This window comes from Psittacula echo (assembly GCF_963264785.1).
Source record: "Psittacula echo genome assembly, chromosome: 3".
Classification (NCBI taxonomy): Eukaryota; Metazoa; Chordata; class Aves; order Psittaciformes; family Psittacidae; genus Psittacula; species Psittacula echo.
Window position 1 is genome coordinate 11,520,939 of NC_137736.1, and position 21,778 is coordinate 11,542,716.

Genomic DNA, 21,778 nt, shown 5'->3' on the forward strand with positions numbered 1-21,778 from the left:
ATAGCTTTCTCCTAACACCATCTAAAATACAGAGCTATTTCTTTGCGGGAAAACATAATTCCTGGTTTTTCAGGAAGTCACAGGACTTGCCAGTCCAAGTTATTGACCCATTAACAGTAAAACAATAACTCCTTTATAAGACACATAGTTAAGCAAATTATAGGTCTGCTCAAATGAAGCAAAGATCATGGTATGCAAATACCTACATTATGTGCCCAGGTTATGCCATTAGTTGTACTCTACTTTTCAGATGAACTGGTCCCTCAGCCACCAAAATAGACACAAATCATGCATGCTCCATTACAATGAGTGACTTTAGACCTATCTAAAATGTTAGCTCAGGAGTGTGGATTTCTTTTTCTTTTCTTTTTACAGTAACTCTTTATTTTGTTCTCCCCAGTCAGAGATAGGAAATCATCTTGTGGAACTATCACAAACTGCATGGCACAAACACACACACATATAAACACAGTGGAGTAAGTGAGTAATTTGCAAGAAACCCATTGCCTTAAGTTAGTTTGCATAACCAATTCACTAAATCCTGCTGAAATGAAAGCAGAAACGAAGCCTAGGTACAGAATGTTTTCAAACAGATGAAATCCAACAGGACTCATTTGATCCCTTTCAGAAAGAATGAGTTATGAATCCACAGACACTTTCTGTGCTCTCTGAATTCAGTCACTAACTCAAGGTTTTGGGACCTGCCTAAGCCTTAGTAATATCTGAGAGTACTCAGCGTAGAATTGAAGCACCTACTGGGGCTTTCAGGTAACTAACGTTTTGATCTCAGTGCAAGGCAAAGGAAAAAGGTTTCCACCTGTATTTTGCTTTGGTTGCAGAAGCAATTATTTTGCAGCCTGAAGAAAATATAACACATTCCCCCAAGATGCCTGCTTTCTAGATTGTATGCTCACAGCACTTTACAAACACTCATGAATTATTAACACTTCAGTATACACTCCTATGCCTCAGCTCTAGTGGCTCAACATAAAACTTGATTGAAAGAAGAATTAGAGGGCCAGGTTTTAAGGAACGAATGGTGGGATCTTGACAAATGCCTGCTTGCCTTAATCCTATTGAAACCAGTGTGAATTAGGCACCAAGGCTCTTTGGAAAATGCTGCTAGGCTCCTGCCTATATAAATCTGATTTGTTAAGACAGTTCTGGAAATTCTGTGATACCACCCTGCCACTGTTTGGAACTAGGCTTGTAAGTATCTGCTGAAGAGTAAAATAAAGGAGCTTAAAGAAGACTTAAAGTGTTAGTAGGAAATTGGGTATTTGAAGCTTAGGAAACTCAGGGGTATAAAGGTATTACATCAAGATCTTGGTCCAATTTTCTGCAGTTCGAAAGTTAAAATACAGGAGGGAAAGGCTTGGTGAAAGAGAACAGAGGATCTCAGCTGACAGACACCCGTCCTACAGCACTGCCCTACCTTTGCTGCCAAATTCCTTTGTTATCCTGGCCCATACTTTTCACAGCGTGATTTCCTGTGGCATGTTCTACATCTCTGAGTAGCTGCCTTCAGACACCTCAAGTCTGATTTGGAGCAGTTCTGAGAACTCAGAGCTGCAGCTGACAGTAATGGGAGATGTTTTCAGATATGTGCAATTGAATATAAAAATCTACTCATAAAAGTCAGGTCCTCTCTTCCTCAAATTCAGCACATAAAATTAGGGAGTCCGGCTGACCAAACCCCCTCTTTGTGTTTCAGTTGCCCATCTGCAAAACCAGAGTAAAAATATTCAGTTATTTCCACATGGGTGTTGCAAAGATTTACTAAGTAGTGTTAGGGATGTGCTCAGAATGACAAAAAGCCCAGGAGAAAATGAGCGTTTCTGATTTCAGAGCAGAGTTTGAATAGTATTTATTGAGTGAAACCATGGGGTCACACGCTGACTTATTATGAGAGAACAAAATATTGAACAACTGCTCATTAAGTGAACATTGTCCATTCTGTGGCCTAAATGAAGTAGAAATCCCTAGGAAGAAAAATCAGATGTGTTCCTGTTATTAGAAGTGTATGGAAATACACTGACTAGAGGAGACCCTGCTCAGATTGCACAGGCAACCGCATTTCCAACACTGGCTAGTTGTTTAATACCTGACTTAGCAACTTTCTTCTAACATAGTTTCTCTGTGGTTCTTTTCACACATATACTACCACGTGTTTAGCTGAAGCATAAATCTAGTTTATAAAATCATAGACTTATAGAATGGCTTGGGTTGGAAGGGACTTTAAAGCTCGTCCAGTTCCAGCTCTCTGCCATGGGCAGGAACACCTTCCACTAGAGCAGTAATGTGAGACAATTCAACTTTTACCCCTGAGATCTTCCTCCCACATGGAGATACTGATGAAAAAGCAGTCCCAACATCATCAGTGTGCTATCTGTAATATGATGTTCCTCCCTTGTGGGAGTCATGCTTCAATCACTCAGTACCTGCCTGTGGCTTCAAAGCCACAAGTTGGCCATCCTTGAATTAGGCGAGGCAGGATTATCAGTGGAAACTGAAACGTTTTTCTTAGCAAAAACTAAATTAATAGAAGGTAAGTCTTATCTGGCAATTTAATGAGTGCACAATTACTGCATCAGGGAAAAGCCCCCGAAAGATTTAATCATTTAATATGTACAAAAAGGTACTGAACAGAGAACTACTTTGTTCAAAGGATCAGTTATATCCTCGCCTAGTTTTCAAGTAACTCAGTAGCTACTCTGCAACACCAGAGCTGGGATGGCAGGGGTGCTGCAGGGCAGGAGCACAGAGCATTGGTAAAAGTGGAGCAGAGGAATGACAGAAATCCTGTTCAGCACTTTGCTGTGCTCTGTATAACTGCTTGCTGCTCCACTGCCACTGGCAGCAAACTGACCTCCTGTTTACACCCCAGTACTTGAAACCTGTGCTTTTTAAACCCAGTGCCCATCTCCAATTCTGATTAGCTTCTCCAGGCACTTCTGTGCTGCTCACACACAAATTCCCAAGCAGCAGAATCGCTCTGTATGGTATCCTCAGAGGTACTCAGCACGTTCTGTTGTCTGCTGCGCCTGACAGCAGGAAAAGCTGAGAGGCAAGTATGCAAGAGAGAAGTTGAAAAATTACAGGTTTGGGATATCAGCATTGGTGATACTGTGTGAAGCTGAGACACAGCAAATCATATGTGAAAGATGGAACTGAATGGGGCTGGAGATGAGCAGGCAGAGGAACGAGGAGCACATTTTGCTCTCTGCAGGGACAGGTCAAACCCACAGAAGATAAAGAGCAGAAAGCAAGCCCTGTGCTGTGGCAGTGTGCACTTACTCTGAAACAAAGCCAGAAGCAGGGGCTGACGAGGGGTAGGTTGAAACCCCATCTGATTTGGGAGCAGAAGGGACTACAACATCCCCACCACATCACAAATGCTAATACAAGACCTACATTTCCGCTACCAAACATGCATCAGGTTCGACCACACCTTCACTTTGCAATGAGATCTCTTTCTTCCCTACACTGATAGCCTCTCCACTTCCATTCTTAACTGGTAGAGGGACAGTGTTCTTCCCCCAGACCTGCCAACAGGACCTCCTCTTTTGGCCACCTCCATGAAGTATCTCTGTGGATCACCTTGTGACCATCAACTCTGCATCAAACAGCCAGATGTTTAACTCCAAAGGAGCAGGAGGAAGGTCTATTAAGTTGTCGTGGAGGGCAATCTCAGCAGGAGGTCCTCAAAATAGGAGACAGGGTATCCTCATAAGGCATAGACTTCAAGTCACAACCAACAATTAGATTTGGTGGGTTTACAGTGTCATTCCTTGCTGGGAAACCTCAGAAAAACAGACGTAGGCACAACTCTTCTTCCATGCTTACAGAATGCTCATGACTTGCTTTATTTCCCCAAGAATTCTGAATCTCTGTACTGGGATTTCTGTATTTCCATTTCAGGCTCTGCTAAGAAAAACTCTCCCTTGAGCATATTAGACTGCTTTGTACCCCCCTGGCAGTAATAAACTGTTTTCTGGAGGTAATTCATGGACACAGAGGCCTAGAAGGCAACGTACCAGTTCATCAGCAGAGAACATATGGAGCAATGGTGGGAAAAATTCCCATCTATGCCTGGCCAGAAAACTGTGACCCATTTTGGGCACAGGTTTGAGGAAGGCAATACAGACATTCATAGTGTCCACAATAACAAGAGTGTATTCAGATTAGGGAGAAACCTCTGGTGTATGACTGTGCATCACCCAAGTTCTTGCCTCTTCTCAGGCTCCCTGTTACGCCCAATCTCAAGGCCTTGACCTCTTTCTTAAGCCCATCCTGGTCTGGAGCTTACGTTCCAGACTGCCTCTCCCATACACAACCTCCCCACTTGGAGATCCTTCAAGGCAGCAACCAAGAACCTAAACTTCATGAGAACACCACCAAGCTCAGGATATAAGGACCTATGGTACCATAGCCCTGCTTGCTCCCTCAACGCTCCAGCTCAGGCCTTCCTCAGGAGAAACTCCCATGGAATACTGCAGGCAGATGCACTCCCACAAGCACAAAGCAACTGGCAAATAAAGCAAACGAACTATTTGCATTTGTCAAGCTATTTCTTCCAGGTGAGGAGCAGGGAGGGAAGAAGAGAGGAACAAACATATACTTTTCCTGCCATTTCTAGATTCATTCCTCATTTGAATACTAGTTTAAAAGCTATTGGTTGTATGTAGAGAAAACAGGCAGAATGACTTCAGCCGATAATTCCACTTTCTTCTGCGCCTCAGTTTCCTCACATACAAAGGGAGTAATAACAAGAGTGGCAGGCTTGATTTGTTAAGGATCTAAGCTGACATCTTCCGACACCAGTGACAAGTGTAGTAGTAGTTTCAGTGATAACACATTTGGCCCCTTTTTGCTCAGTTCTTTTGCAACCCATTGTTCATAGGCACTAGCACAAAGGAGCATGACTCATATTACATAAAAAGCCCAATTTACAAGTATCTTTCTGGGCATATGGCAAAGGCTGAAGCAGAAAACGTAAAATGGAGACTACCTCTGAAACCTTGCTTTGACTTCCTTGTGCATGTGCCTTATAATAGCCTTTATCATATCTCCTTTTTATTGCAAGTCTCCCGCACTCCAGTTACTATAAAGGATAGACAGAGCTCACTAAGTGGGTAGCGATTTGGTATTTTCCGTTATCCTAATTTCGGGCATGGCAAAGTGCCTTATTTGCCACACATCATTCAAACCCATCACTGAATGCGGAATACTATTTCCTCATGGTGTTATTTGGCCATAACACACTTCAGGAGCCTTTATGGATGTTCTCCCAGGGAAGTAGGTGGGGTTGTTATCTCTGTTTTACAGGCAGTGAAATCAGACACAAAGAGGCTAAGGTCCAAATGGCCAGAGAACCCACTAATTTTTGGTCCCTAATTTGCAATGCCTTAGATTAGCATTTCCCAGCTCCGTGTGCGTTGAGAGCAGAACTCCATACAATGCCAGCTCTGCGTTTGCGCAAGTCAGACCCCAGGTGGCTCAGGCTGAGAACCCAGAAAATGAGAACACACCAATTAGTGGCCACCCATGGAAAACCTCATTTACGTGGCTTTTTCATATCACATAGGAACTTGTGGCAAAAGGCAGGAAAAAGCCTAATTCTTCAAGGCAGCATTCAATTGCCAAAACATGAGACCATTCTTCTGGTTTTGAACAGTCCCCTGCCTAATTCAATACATAACCTTCATCACTGGCAGTAAATGAAATAGGAGACCTATAGAAAACACCTTCGTTTATGGCAAAACTCATTCAGTCCCTAAGTGTATTCCATTCTGTGCACTGAATGAGACAGAGATCCTATTGAAAAAAACCCACCATATACCAGCATTTGATCTTACAATTAAGGACCACATCATTATGCCTATACATGAAAGAAAATAAACTAAAAATGGACAGGCAACTCTTAATTAATTCTGTATTTTAAGCGTTTGACTTTGAAAACTCAATGCATGCTTAACAAAAGTGTTCAATCTCTTCTTTTAAAAACATAAACTAAAAAGGAAGAAAGTAGGAAATTTCATTATTTGAAATCGAAATGGCATTCTCTTTCCTTACATTACAAAGGCACAACTGTTGCTTATTAAATGGCGTTAAACTCTTTCCACTCAAAGCTTTATTCCTCTGATCTCAACAGATACAGCCAAATAACAAATTAAAACCCCACAGTGTCTATTTGAAGAAGACCCCCACCAAGAAAATTCTTATCCAAACACGGAAAGCTCAGCAAAATTTGACTCAGTTGAAAAGACTGCCTTTGCCTATTACAATTTATCTCATCCCCCAAAAGTTGGGTAATCCTTACTATAGGCAGGGTGTCTTGCTCCCCCTTTTGTGTTGTGTAAAGGCTTTGGAATAACCAAACAAAAGATATCTTCCTGAGAGTTGTATGGACTCAGCACATGATAATGGAAGATACAATGGGTCAGCTTTAGTTCTTCTATATTCTGATGCAGCAATAGCCCTTCTGCTACATGAAAATATATCCAGTGAAGGTGAATATTATATCCAAGCATGTTTTATTCAAGTATTCCCAGCAACCACTGGGACACATCATAATGGGAGCAGAGGGGATTAAGCACTGAAGGTGAGTGCTGGTAGGGGTACAGCCCTCCAGTTGGGAATTTGAGTGACTGCCATATAAATGCTTTGAGACAGTTCTTGTGAGGCAGGTAGAAGAAACCACCAACTGATAAATCCCTTGTAATAATTCTCTCCCAAGTATAATGATAAAGGAACCTCAGTGTGGAGTTCCAGCAGATGTCTGTGTTCAGAAGACAGCTGTTGGAGCTAAGTGTAGGAAGAAGGTGATATGCCTTGCAGAAACCATAGTCTTAAGTCCACTAGAAAATATGTGGAGATCTAGGCACCTCAGCATCACAATACACCAAATAAATGCCTTTTGAACCTGCCTATCCCAAAGATGGAGCAACATCTAAATTGTTTGGGTTTAGGCATCTTGTTCTGGTTATCAAGGAGGCATCTTCTGTTCTGGACTCCAAGCCGTGAATCCCTGCCCAGAAGAAGACAACTGTAGTTCCTCTCTGACAGAATGCAGTAGATAGTTACTTACCTAGTATCTCAGTGGAGAGACTAGCTTCCCTGAATTATGGGAGATGTTCTCCCCTGTCTTAGTTTCCTCCCACAGAAGACTGTTTAGAGTAAGCTGCTCCTAGCTTTTCCAGCTTAAGCTCTTAGGCTTTTTTCATGGAAGAATTAAATAAGCATGAGGCTTATTTAAGAAAGAACACAGAAGTAAATACAGCTTTGTAGCGTACTGGTTAAATACTCATCTTCAAGAGGACAGACTGGGTCCAGTTCCTGCTCCAGTGAATATTTGATATTAATCATACAAAAATAGTGTTGAGAGCATACAAGAGACCACTTAGTCCATCCTCTGCTCCAGAAGTACATCCTGCAGCCCTGCAGTGATTGAAGCTGCTATAGTTTCCTCAGACAATCTATTCCAGTGCCAGCACAATCCTTTAGGACTCTTCCTAAGTTCTAGTCTGAATCACTCTGACATCCCATTAAAGACCACTAGTTGTTTTATCCCCCTGGGCAGGAAGAACAGATTATTCCCATTTTCTTGCAGTTGCCACACTAGCATCTTGACCGCTCTCAGTCTTATTCCTTTTAGGTTAAGCAACCCTAATTATTTCAGTCTTTCCCTTGACCTCCAGCAATTCAGGCTATCCCAGTCTCCACTCTATCTCACTGGACCTCACACTTCCTTAGAGTACAGTATGAGACTAAGGCATGACGTTCAGTACATGACTAAGGCATGCCATTTCAGCTGAGACTTACATGTGCTCATCAGAGCTGAAGGCTTATTACGTGTGTCTTACAGATTATACTTCTATTTGCACTACAAATGTAAGAGGACATTTTCCATTTTGACATTAAAATGATGTTCTAGACTAACTCTGAACTTGTGGTCCTCTAGAGACCGTCTCCCCTTCTGAAAGATAGCCAGCTGACCTCTTGGCTCCATTAATCATTCCCATGGAGAGTACTTAACATTCACTCTGATGCTGTTCAAACCAGGTCCTCAGTTTGACAAGTTTGCCTTGATTCCAGTAATTTCCACCAGCCTATACCTGGTTCGTGCCACCTGCAGAGTTTAGAAAACACTTTCTCTAGACAGTCATGAGGTTGAAACTAAAATGTAAAGTACAACGTATTTAATGGAAACATGAAACACCAGCAGGCCACAGCTCAAACTTGCGGCAATTCGCTCGATAGAATCTTCTGTTTAGGCAGAAAATCATTGAGTAGGATTATCTACACCAGTTCTGCATCAATGCTGTAATGTTTTCCTTTGGACCATGTTTCTTTGGTTCAGTTATGACAAAAGGCTGTGAGATAATGTCAAAATCCTTACAAATGACAAGGTATGACAACTACTTCCCCTGTACCCGCAAGGCTTGTTACAGAAGAAAGCTAAATTAGTTTGACATGATCTATTTTTGACAGATCTGTGCTAGCTCCTAATAATCTCCTTTATTTGATTATTTCCACCATTTTTTTTTTCCAGAAATGAAGTAGTCTGCAATTTCTTATCTTCTCCTTGTTCTTATTCAGCCTCCTGACACCTCATCCAGCCCTCATGAGTCTTCAAAGCAGTCAAAGCTCATGGTTCAGAGATTGCTTCCATAAGCTTTGTAAATAAGCTAGGATGATTTGAAACAACCATGTTCTGCCACCAATACATCGTGACTTGTTCTGCCCTTTTCCCAGATCCTGACCTTCCTCCTTTGTGGCTCCTATTAATTGTTTTTTAGGGGAAAATATATATATATATATATTCACCATGTATCTGGGTAAATGCTTTAATCAGAGTGTTTCCAGATAAAAAGAAGCTAGTACATTCCCTTCCTCTTGGATGTATTCTGTGCAGACACTTGACCTGTGTGCTGTGACAAATTCACTCATTTTGGCTGTGCAAAGAAAGCAACTGAAAGAACACTTGGTTTATGGATCCCATGGTAGCTTAGCTGTTAAGGAGGTATTGAGCTGGCCATTGCTTATAAACTAACCTAAGGATCACCTAGGCATGCCACTAAGCAGCCTTTAAATGTTTAGGGGACTTTACAGGTGACTTAAGGCACCTCCACAGTTACAAAGGAAGTTCTACAGCCTATGACAGACACCTCTAAGAAGGTAGCTCAACTTCCAACAATCCTTTATTTCTCAGTTCAGAACAATGGTAAAATACTGTGATACCTTTCAGACTCCTCATCAGTCACACCCCAATTAAAAAGTAATGGAATTCTACAAGATAAGGCATAGTCTTACGATATCTCTTCCTGAACTATGGAATTGTATGAAGAAGACAAAGACCACAAAGAAGAATTAACTGAACCTTTAAAGAAAGATTTGTTAAAAATTCCTATAAGTCATTAGGGCTCATTTTGCATTAATTTGTCCATTCTTTTGTCTTCCACAGAGTCTTGTACACTAGCATCATAATGGAGGGTTCTTTTTGCTGCGTATGTAGTTTTATCAAGTAAGAGGGAGCTTCAGGTATTGACTCACATATTAACTTTGCTAACTATCCTCTGGAAGTTATCCGCTTTCCATTTACCTCATGGAGTTCTCAGCTTCAGTTCCTCAGTTATTGGGGGTGGGGATCTTTTTTCCTTCTTCCATTTGTCCTTTCTTTAGGATTTAATCTCTTTCAGCTGCTATTCTGACTGGAGTTTAAGGAAAGGCCATTTACAAGATCCTGTGCTTTAGGTGAGACTGGTTGCATCCTTATCATGCTTTTGACTGCTATTTTAATGGAAAACATCAAACACCAATTGTGAATGTCTGTCCTCAAAACTCTGTGTAGGGCTTGAAGTTTCTCTGGGTCTTACATGGGAAATGAAAGGGTTAAAACGACTGGTTTTCCTCTTTGATCAGGAAAAGTGTCCATTCTGACAGGTCCAAATTCAGCCTGTGCAATCCAGGTCTTTGCAAGCTGCCAGCCTAACTACTCCAACATAACAAGCTAGGAATGAAAGCCTTGACCCGAAGAAAGGTGCCCCCAGTTCTGTGGAACAAAAGCACCATTTCAGTGTAGCTCTCCAACCTATGGTGAAGTGTTCCTCCTGAGTGTCCCTCCTTTTGGCCCAGCTTCTAAGAGCCCCTTTGCCTTAGTTCCCCATCATTATTTATAAATCCACCACTGAATATCTTACTCCTAAAGCAGACAGAAGAAAGGATGATAGAAGGAGAACAATAGTCAGTTGAAAACCATTGTGGTTTACATCCTGCTGGTTTCAATTTGGACTAATATAAACGGCTGGCATCTTGTGCAAAAGAGCAAAGCATGGTACCATGCTGCCCCAACCTGCCTGCCCTTGAGTACTTAACATTGCAGATTTATCAGGTCATTGGATACTATTAATAAAAGAAATGGATTAGACACCATTCAATAGTCTGATGAATCGGATGCCGATTGATAATAGTCTTGACAATTACAAGAGTAATTGAAACTATAAATTAGACCTCACCCATTGTTAGAAACCACCCCCATTCATAAAAACACCCTGAAGTTCCTGAGACCACGATTTCACTCCCAGGCAATTATGGGAAGAGTAGAATAAAACTAGCTTCAGAGCTAGGTTCACATCCAAACACATTCCCCTGCATCACTAAATTTTCGAGGCATTCAAACCATGTGAGAAGGATTCTTTTAGAGCCCATTAGCTTTACTAATCCCCAGCCCTTACAGAAAGGTGTACTCCTACCAAAAGAATGTTTAAATATCGTGAGGTGTCCCAGCTCTCTATAAATAGAGATATATTGGAATTATGGCTGGAATTAATTCAAGAAATTTCAGAAGATGAGTGATGAATGGGACTGACATTTATTGGTTATAATTCAAATGAATATAAGTACATCCTGGCTCCTCTTTCAAGGCATCGAAGCCAACCAACTCCAGTGGGAGGAAGGCAGGCTCATGACATCCTGTATTGGACCAACAAAATGGCTGGAGCGCAATCTGCCATCCAACAGTGGCATTAGTAGCCCAGGGACAAGCCCAGAAGAAATGAATCCTCAAGAAAGCAGGAATGGTGATACTAGTCTGTACGACATCCATTGCTCCTATAGCAGCCATACTCTTTCCCAGCTAGGGCTGGGCAACCTTTTATCTTTGCTGACAGCCATAGGTGATAGGTGAAGATGCACCACCTTGCTGTCTCAGTCTATAGGTGCACATCTGCAACAGCTGCCCAAGTGGAGGAGAACTGGGAAGTCACAAAAGCAACAGGAAGCAGAAAGGAAGAACCCATAAAGTTTTCCAGCGCCCCTTCTGACACCAGTGCCAGGAAAGGTGAAAGGAGTAAGACCCTGGTGATAGTGGCTGATGCTGCGCAGGAGTCCCCAGGAAGCATAGCCCAAAAGAGGGCTGGTACTCAGCTGCAGGGGAGAAGCAGCATCAGCAGGACTGCATGGTCAAGGGAGCAGGAGGAAGGCGAGGAGCAGAACAGACGGGCAAAAGAGACAAAACCAGTAACAGGCAGAAACAGCAGGATCAGGGTAACTCCAAAAGTCTAAATTCCTTTTGTCACAGTAAAAACAAATCGCTATATTCATTACACCCCATACACATACTGTAGGTTACTACAGGCTGGATCGTTATGATGGTAGGGGAGGAGTTAGCAAACTGGTGGATAGCAGGGAGAAAACTTCAGTTGTAGGCCTACTCTCAGGATCGGGCCCATAGTAATAAAGCCTGGGTCTGGGAAGAAAATCAATGTTTTCTGTTAAAGGAACTCAAGTGGCTAATAAACATCCCAGCACTGCAGGAGTGACTGAGGATGGATAAAGCAATGCTTCGCTTTCCTAAAGCACCTCTCACCTGAGGGCATATGAATCCTCTTTTTTTCCTTTCACACACTTTTAGATTCCAAACTGAAGCAGCATCTTGCAGAGGCAGCCATGACAGGCAGAGAAACTGTGCTTAGTTCAAGTCAGAAAACAGGTTAATAGCATTGCTAAGAAGAGAAACCAGCTCTCCTGAAAACAATTCCTATCTACTAACTACTGGCCTGTGGTGCTGGCAACCATGAAAAGCCATGGAGTTTTACACACACGCTCAGCAGGTGATAGAGAGAGCCCTAAGGAAATATAAACACCTTCTCCACATGAGGCCATCAGAGCTCTGAGGCTACATGTCACCTCCCGGTGTGCTCAGGAGGATCTTAGAATTATAGAGTAAAGGAATGTGGATGGATTCCAGACTTTGGCTTTGGATTTCAGGTGCTGAAAGGTGTTTCAAGCACATACCTGCTCTGGTATTCCCACAGCAAGATATTCTAGTATGTCCACCAGCAAGGCACGTGCAGCTTCCACTGGGCCTTTCTGGATGACCGACCTCTCCTATGGGCTCTTACTGGGCTATGGTTGCTGCCTTACAGGTGGACACTGGGCCTTCAAAATGCAGATGCAGCCAGGTAGGGACTGCTGCCAAATCTATCCCCAAGACTTGTCAGACTCGTAGCAAATAGGGGAGTCACACAACTCCCAAGACTTCCAATGGGCATCAACACAGAGATCTGCCACCAAAAGGTTTCCCATCCTCATGTCTTTAGCCTGGAACTGTCAGCAGAGTTATCATTCATTCTCAAATCCAAACAAAGCCCTCCTTTTGTAGGAAGGAAGCCCAAAGCAATGAAAGAGAGAGATGCTAGTCATTTACGTGCAGGAGGAGGTGACATCAGAAGAGTGGTAGAGAAGGAAGTCCATGCAACTCATGGAATGAACAAGTGGTAGCCAGTAATGCAGCACCAGCCTACTGGGAGCACGCAGAGGTCTCAAGTTACGTAAGTGTGGTGCTTCTGCTTCATACTATCTCAGCCAGAAGCAGAGGGAAACTTCAGACTATGCCTGCTGGTTTACCTGTTAAAACACTGATCCCTCAGCATATACATGCCTGCTTGGTACAGAGTAGGCAGAGCTCTCTTGTACCCCATGTCCTCTGCATGTGGAGCAGATGGGGGTCATTGAGAGGACCACATGCCTTCAGCGGGTATACACATCCCACATGTATGTCATGCAAGACCATCAGACCATGCTCCTTCCATCTCACAATGGACAAAGGGCCCAGTTCACCTTTCCACCAGCACAAGAAGACCTTGCAACTTGGTAGCTGCCAGCAGTGGGGAATTCCTGCTCTCTGGGAAAAGGGAAGAGGGAAATATGCCTACTAGATCCTGGGGTGGCATCACAGAATCAGCTGGCCTGAAACGAGAGCGGACTTGAGGTGAAACCTCTTTAAGCTTCCTCCTTTTAAGTCAGTCAAAGCCTGGAGGATGAGTCCCTCTCATCCCTCATCCCCAAGCAACGCCCATCCTCTCATGCATGGGCATGAGCAGAACCTGGAGCTAGAGCCCATTTTCTTATCCTGAGGCAAAAGCAGCTCTGAGATTATTTGGCCACCCTCAGCACTGGGCCAGGACAAGCCCTCAGACAATACATGTTGGTTCCCTCGGCTGCACATGGTACCCAGCAGATACGAGACAACGCATCCCTCTCAGCAGGGATGTCTCTATGTACTAGTGAGTGCTGCCTGACAGAGTTTTTTGCTGGGACTCTCACTCAGGAGCAAGTGGCAATAGGCAATTTGGATCAACAGACTGGTTTCTTTCCCACTAAGCATTAACGTTGTCCTTCTCCCCCTGGAAACTGCCTGCAATTAGTTCCCGAGGAGGGGGTTTGTCTGTGCCATTAAGAACAGTTACATTATGCGATCTAGGAGAAATCAATGTCTCTAATAGTCTGCAAAGGCAGCAGAGGAGGAGGAAGGGGCGATGGGTGTTTCTCTGGAGACACGGTTCTCAGGAGAAACCCCAAGGGTATGGCCGCAGGAAGAGAACTAGCAAGGACCTGGATTAATTAAACTTCCATGCAGCAGCAATTGCTTACTGGAAGAAGCACAAAAAGCGCTGGGTGCCTTTCGGAAAGGCGGAGGCAGTGGCGAGACTCCTGAGGTGCAGATGAAGAGCCTCTGTCCTCCAGTCAATGGTCTGTGGTGATTTACACCATGCTGGCAAGTGGAGGGAGGAGGGGCATGGATGGACACCTTTCCTTTAAAATACCTCTTTTTCCTCTCTCTGTGTTTAAAGGCAAGAGCACGACTCGCAAGTTTTGAAGCATCTGGATTGTGAGGCATAATGAAGTTATTCTAAATGAGGTCTGAGACACTTTAATATCCTGAGGTGAGGAAAACCTTTAACTCCGTGTTCATCTTCCCCCTCTCTCTTTTTCTCCATTTCCTCCTTCCTGCACATCTCTGCAGTTCCTGGAATGACAAGACACCTCACTGGCTGGCTGTAATCGCTACAATAGTTCCCTAATGCTTTCTCCTCCTTCCCTGATTGCATTAAACCACATCTTTAGAGGTACAGCCCTGTTTATTCATGCTGCTCGTGTGGAAGGGGAAAGAAATGCAGACTGCCTCTTCCCCTGCTTTGATTTGATGGGTGTGGCAGGTTCAAACCTTTGCAGCCGCTGGCTCTCCAGCGCGGGGGTGAGGAGGAGAGGACGGAGCGGAGCGGGAGGGAAGCCATCGGATACGGCTGGTGATGAATGAGACTCATCTCACCCACAAGTGGGAAACCTGCTTGCAGGTTATTGTTTAATCACTCATGCAATCCAATACTGAGCACATACCCCCATAACGTCCATCTGTTCTAGTATGCGGTGCATGCAACACTTGCATCTCTAGCCACCTATCTAACGACCCAGCCCTGCGTATTACTGACTGCATCTCTCACTGCCAGTACAGGCTAAACCCAATTCTGACCCAGCCTTTTGGTTCTGCCACCTTTTAGCTGAGCATTTTGTGGGTACAGATTCAGAGCTGCAATCAACTGTAGGCAGAAATGACACCACCAAGCTATCTACACCTCTCATGGGTGGGCACAGTCATTCTTCACGTTGGCATCTCACCCACAAGAAAGAATAATCTGCAAGGTACTGAGTGTGTGAACGCATCTCCCTTTGAGGGGTGGGAGGACAGACACACACAGGCACACCTAGACACAAACGTGAAGAGGTTCCTTCCACACCCAAGCCTGCAATTACCACATTTTGCTGTTTAGCTGCCAGAAAGGCGGGACACCAGAGGCTTCCCCTGCAAAATAATTTGAGGAGAGCTGTCTTTATTTTGAGAAGGAAACTCCTGCCTGTGCTGAAGAGCCCATTCTATCTTTTACTCTCTGTAAAAGGTCTGGGTGGGGACAGAGAAAGAGCACAAGCTGAAAACCGAGGTCCTTTTATCCTCACCAAATTCAAGCTTCCTCTGGTATATCCCCAGCTTTGCTGAGCGAACTGCTATGCAGTCAGCTTGGTGACTGTGCTGTGTGTTCAGGTATAGGAGCAGGAGTTGGGGCTCCGAGCCCAAGCAGCATCCACCAGATATGCATGGGCTGGCACGCTCAGGTTGCATGGCTGCAGTAAGGATCAGGAAGCATGTGTGAACCAGTGCCTGTGTGTTTGTGCATGTATGTGTAGTACAGATGCGAGCACGGGGGGATGTGTGCTGCACATGCACGCGCAAAGGGGTGTGTACCATGCGGTGGATTAACGTGCGGAGTGGGAAGAGAGTGCGACCAAGAGACCCGCATGCCATGCAGTTCTGCGTGTGTCAGAATACAAAACGACAGGAGTAAACCCCACCAGGGTGTAAAGAACAGATTCAGGGGCTCTAATGCCCAACCTCTGCTGGTATGGGCTAAATCATCCCCTTTTCCCAATAGCTCTCTTCTGACTCTGAAGAATCCCAGAGCTACCTACTTGGTTTTAAAATGTGCTGTGCACCTCCACCCACCGCTCTGTCACTGCCTCCCTGTCTGCTTTTCCTTCTCCTCCTCTGATCTTTCATCCCATATCTGCCAGCGGAACGTGCTTTGCTGGCTGGCTGCAACGTGTTCCCCCCCACCCCCCATCCTCCAGCCATCCCCACCTCCCTCCTGATTTTGTGACCGTATCATTAATTGTAAAGCATTTGAAAGACCTGCATGGGGGAAAAACCAGAGGATGACGCAGGAGCTCATTCCATCCTGTTCACCTGCCCCTCCCCAGCATTGTACAGAATCGCTCCTTCGTTTGGCTAACACATGCATCTCCATTCAGAAACACACTTTAACCTGGGTTTTCTTTCAACGCGGTGCTGTTCTGCTGGAGTTACTCACATCTGTGTTAGGCTATTGCTCCAGCATACTGCAGTGCTATATTGTAAGAGATACAGACACATACGCATATAGAAAGTAACCAGTGTGGTGTTGTACCTAAGTTTTGCGCTCAGAACAAGAACCAAAGCTCCTTGTCACTATCCACAGATCCGCAATCCGGGGAAGTTGCCAAAATGCCTTACAAAGATATTCCTGCCTCAAAGTTCCAACTGCATAAATCCAGCATCCTCCCAAGGAAGTCCAAGAGGTTCAGCCAAAATAGGCTCTCTTAATCAGGAGCAGGTTTGGGTTTTCACACAGAATAAAAGGGGGAAGGGAGAGGGGGGAATGATCCAAATAGCTTTTTATCAATTTCATTATCATTTTGCACATAAAGAATGTGGCACTGAACGCTAGCCACCACCCAAACCCTGTCATCACCCCAATTCCCTTACAGCAAAAGCCAGGTGGTACCATTAAAGAGAATGAACTGGTTTCCAACAGGTTCACACCAGAGCTGCACTTATCCCACCCGAGTTCGAAGCTAACAGAGGCGTGGTCCTCTGTCTCTTTACCAGCTGGTGCACAGTTGTCTAACTGGTTGTACTATGAATGGTATGGCAAAGGGGGTGACTCTCCCCCCTCCCCTGGCTAACGCTTTTGTTAGGAATTAATTGCATTTTTCACTATAGCATAGGTTGGAAAAGAAAGCTTTGGGTTAATTCTTGCTTGGATTGTTGTAACACAAAAACACGAATGCACCTGTGCTGCGAGCACATGCACATAAAGCATCTCCCATTCATCAGAGCCAGGAGCAATAGCGAGTGTGCTGACCAGGGATCAAGGCTCACTGGGCATCCTTTCCTTTTTTTTTTTTTTGGCATAAGATGAAGAATTGCTTCCTTTATCTCCAAGGTAGAGCCAGATCTCATCACGTTTCCTGCCAGCCGCACCCCCCCACCCCAGCATCCACACCCTCAGAACCCACAGACAGAAAATCTCAGGCAATACAAGTGCCCACTATTAAAAAATCAGAAGAAGAAGAATAGAGGGGGGATCCTGGTAGCTCCCCAAGTGTGGACGTAGGCCACCCCCCTTCCCCACATCACCAGCCCCGAAAAGGCAAAACAGTCACGTTGCAGGGTGTGAAAAGAGCCTTCAGTCTCAAGATGCTGAAGGATCGCAAAAGAGACGCCTGTCTGCTGAAAGCAGCTGAAATTTCCTCCCCCAGCCCTTACCCCAGCCCCTGCCCCAGCCCCTCGCATGCTCAGGCAGCCACGCGCCCCACGGGCAACCCGGAGATGTCTTAAGAAACACACAAAAAGGAATCTTCGCCTCTACCTGTTTTGTTCTTCTCATACAGCACAGCATGATCGTATTGTCCCCTTCCTTCCTTCTTCTTCCTTCCTTCTCCTCTCTCCTTTTCCTCTTCTGCCTCTTATCTCTCCCCCCCACCCTCTCCGCTCCCTCCCTCCCTCCCTCTCTCTGTCTCTCCTCTCTCTCGCTCACACACACATACACTCACACACACCAGGGCAGTTAGCGGCAACTGTAAGGTCCACAGCTATTGCTCATCACACATGCACACGCTGCCTGCCTGCCTGCCTGCCTCCCTCCCTCCCTCCCTCCTTCCCTCCCTCCCTACCCTTCCCAGAATTGTTCCAGCTCTCCCTGACTCGTCACCTCCCCACCCCACCCCCACCTCACCATCACTCCCCCCCCCCCCCCCAAGTCCCTTGCCAGCCTCATGAATAATTAAAACCTCCAATCTGGACCCAATTACCCAACGACTTCCCCACCGCACAGAGGAGAGGGGACACTGCGGGCTGCGGGGGGGTGGGGGTGTGACTGGGACATGCAGGGTGAGGAGGGGACCCAGGCAGGCTCCTGACACACACACACCCCCTCCACCCCGGCGCACATGGCCACTGCTATGTGTATGGGGTTTGTGCATGAAGGGTGATGGATGGTGTGGGGTGAGCACGGGGGGAGAAGAGGGACCGGGGGGTATATGGCATGCACAGGTGACTGCGTGCTGTAGGTGGGAGCTGCGGGCTAAATGGGAATCAGGGAATATGTTAAAATGGCTGTGGAAAGTCCCCCTCCCCCCCCGCGGCATGCTCGCAAACATATATGTAGGTGTTGTCTTCTTCGTGAGTGAAGGGTTGAGAGACCTTATAGCAGCCTTCAATACCTAAAAGGCACCTGCAAGAAAGCTGGAGAGGGACTTTTTACAAGGGCAAGTAGTGATTGGAGAAGGGGGAGTGGGTTTAAGCTGAAAGAGGGGAGATTTAGATTAGATATAAGGAAGGCGTTCTTCCCTGAGAGGGTGCTGAGGTGCTGGCACAGGGTGCCCAGAGAAGCTGTGGCTGCCCCATCCCTGGCAGTGTTCAAGGCCAGGCTGGACGGGGCTTGGAGCAACCTGGTCCAGTGGAAGGTGTCCCTGCCCATGGCAGGGGGCTGGAACTGAATGAGCCAACCCAAGTCATTCTATGATTCTATGAAGGCATAAACCCTGTATGGTGAAGTCATGACAACTTTGCCCCTTGTTCCCACAGTCCATCCTATAGACCTTCCACAGGCAGCAACCATGATACTCCTGCAAAAGACCTTATTTGTTCACAATTGCTTCAAAACCTACAGAAATCATCCCTTTCCCTTCCGGAGAGATCTCACGTAATTTCAGCGTCTCAGTAATTTCTGTGTCTATTGATCACTGCCTGCAAATTGCTGTAACCTAGTATGAGGAAGACGTGTGTGTCCACGCTCCCAACTACCCTCCGGGTGTGGAAGTAACAGAACTGGGTGGGTTTCCATGCAGAGAAGGGCCCGAGTGAACGCTGATGCTCACACACACAACCAAGCACACGTCTTGAAAGTTATAACAGTGTTTTCTCAGAATATATACGAGGAGGATAGCTATCTCTGTCACTGTGAGAACATATTCCAAGACAAGAGTTAAACTGAAGTATGACAATGTTGAGCATGTTAAAAATATAAAGAGACTGCTGGATTTTTAGGATTTAATATACCAGAATTCAAATGTAGCTTATTTTATTCACTGCGTCTGGGAGGCACAGTCAGATGCTGTTCTCTTTTTTAGCACTAATGTCACTACATCAACTTCTCTGCCACACCATGGAGTTACTTCTAATACATTTTTAATGCAAAACTGCCCTCAAAAGAGCAAAATTAAATGTCATAGGTTATTATTAAGGCCTTTGCTCTTTAAATATCTCCATTTGTACATTATTAACACAACTATTCACACACATGTACACGCTTGTACAAATAAACGCGTACATATATAGCCACAGTTTCTGGAATACCCCTCAGAACAGACTCCTCCATAATCATATTCAGTTGCTATGACATCATTGCAGTTCCCAGTACCCCATATCTTTTTAAGCAGCATTTCAAAGAGGATCTAACTAGCTATCTGCATCTGTTTGCAATTTAAGGGATATGCCTCTTAGGGTCAAGCAGGTATCAGCGATAGTCCTGGTTTTGCAGCCTAGAAAAGGGAAATAATGGTATGATAATGATATTCAGAGAAGATACTAAACTGGGAAGAGTTGCAAACAGCTGACACAGAGCAGACCAAAGGATTAAATAACAAAAATCAGATTCAGCTTTCAGAGAACAAGAAGGCAAACTACGCAATCATAAAAGAAGATGGGTAAGAAGTGGAGCAGCAGAAAGCAATAGGCATGCAAGCTGAGGAAGGGGTGTCTGTGGAATACATCACTGCTGACAGCACCATGCCAAGGCACAGTGGAGCAGTGCAGTGGTGCTTTGGAATATGTCTATGGGACTTAGGACCCTCTGCCCCTGCTGCAGGATTTGTAGGGGCTCATCTCCACGATGAAGCTGGTGTGTCATGAGCTTGTGGGCACTTGCTAACTCACACGGCTGTTCCCATGCCCTTGGGAGATGGGACTCCTCTCGTCAAACATGTATGTCCCCATCTGAAAGCATCACTCTGGGCTCCCGTTGGTGACAACAAATTGAAATGGGAACTCTGAGGGTGTGATTCAGCTCATCTTAAAGCAGGAGCCTAAACTAGGTCAGACGAATCACACTTCAGAAGTGTTTCAGAAGCTTGTTTTCTTCTCGCTGACAAGGCCTTCTTTAGGGAACCTCCCAGCTGTAGGGAGCCCTGCTGAGGAAAGCCTTCCCACCCTCAGTGCTTCCCAGACACCCACCAGAGGAGGAGCAGCGCAGGGCTGCATTGGTGCATCCAGCTACGGTCAAGCCACCTTCCTGCACACAACAGGGCAGTTGCTCACCACCTTCAGGCAAAGCCAAAGGCAGCACCACGTCTCTTCTGCTCAGCCCCATGGGCACCCTATGCTTTAGCTTATTGCAAACCACTTTTTCCACATAGACAAAACCTCCTTAATAGGTTTTCCATGCACACAGCGTTCGTTGTGAGTGGCCACTGCAGAGTCATATCTGAGTTTCCTCTGAATTAATCTTCTTATGTGGAAGAGCCATAAGCTAAGACACAAGTTTTCAGGGCATATCAGTTCCTAATACCCCCTTCTTTCAAAACAGTATATTTAAAAGCTGGAATTTCAATTATTTAGCCAATTATATGGTTCTTGCCCTTGCCCTGCCTTTTTGGCTATGTTATCACTTCAACCTGTAAGGTAAATTATCAGGTAACACAGAAGGAAAAAAGGACAAGTCCACAGCAATGAAAAGGCTGAAGGGAAAGAGAAGGGATTAGGCACAAATTTCAGCCAGGAATTAATGAACATCATAAGCAAAACTCAAGGGCAGAAAAGGAGGGGAATCTCCATTTCCTGAAGTCACCAAGTCAAGATGGCATGTTTTCATCCAAACAACACTTTTGTCTCTCTACTGCATTGCCAATACAGGCTCATTCAGCTCTTCTTCAGAGTTTCTTTGTAACACTGCATCATGCAATGTAGACATGCCCCGAAAAGCCCCTTTGACCTCGGCTTTTGAATCTACACAAATAAAAGGAAGAGCTGTTCTGAAGAACAACATGAATGGGGAGCTTGGGAAGCGGGATGGAAGGAGGGGGTGAACAAGAACCATAGATTTTAAAAGCTTTATCTGTGAAACTTGACTAAATGACAGCTAAGGAGGTGGACAAGTGGGGTATAGCCATAAACTTCAAGAAGGGAAAACAGCCATTTGCAGTGATATACAACACACCGTTTGGTGCACGCTGCATGTTCCTTCACTGTGAAGCAGAATATGGTTTGTAATTATCCAGAGGAGCCCAAGATATTCAAAGCATATCTTTGATTCAAAAGGGTCCAGATCATTTCAAAGTAAAGAGAAGTATCAGTGGTTGTTACAGAACAGGGTGAGTAGACTGAGAAACACAAAGCAGTGCTTCTTCCCTGTCCAGTTCTTCTGCAAGACTTAGCAGTGCCTGAAGTTGCCCCAGCAGCTCAAGGTCCACACTGGTTGAAGGAAAAGGCATCTTCAGTACAGCTGCTAATTTAGGTTCAATAGTAACAGCTTAGATCTGGGTTTGAAGAACCACCTAGTTTCAACCTGCTCCTGGGCCTGTAATCAGGCTGATTCCCTGGGCAGATGAAGTCAAATAAAGGAGG

At 45.1% G+C, this 21,778-nt stretch overlaps 1 protein-coding gene across 1 annotated transcript in view; it reads right to left on the bottom strand.

The window, feature by feature from the left end:
* GAP43 (growth associated protein 43) overlaps positions 1-17,555 on the bottom strand; it is a gene marked incomplete at its 5' end in the record, with an annotated part of 51,845 nt that extends 34,290 nt beyond the window's left edge. Inside the window, one exon of the mRNA XM_080613655.1 lies at positions 17,526-17,555. Within this exon, the coding sequence (XP_080469781.1) occupies positions 17,526-17,555 (30 nt within the window). The remainder of the gene's footprint in view (positions 1-17,525) is intronic.
* Positions 17,556-21,778: the final 4,223 nt, after the last annotated feature.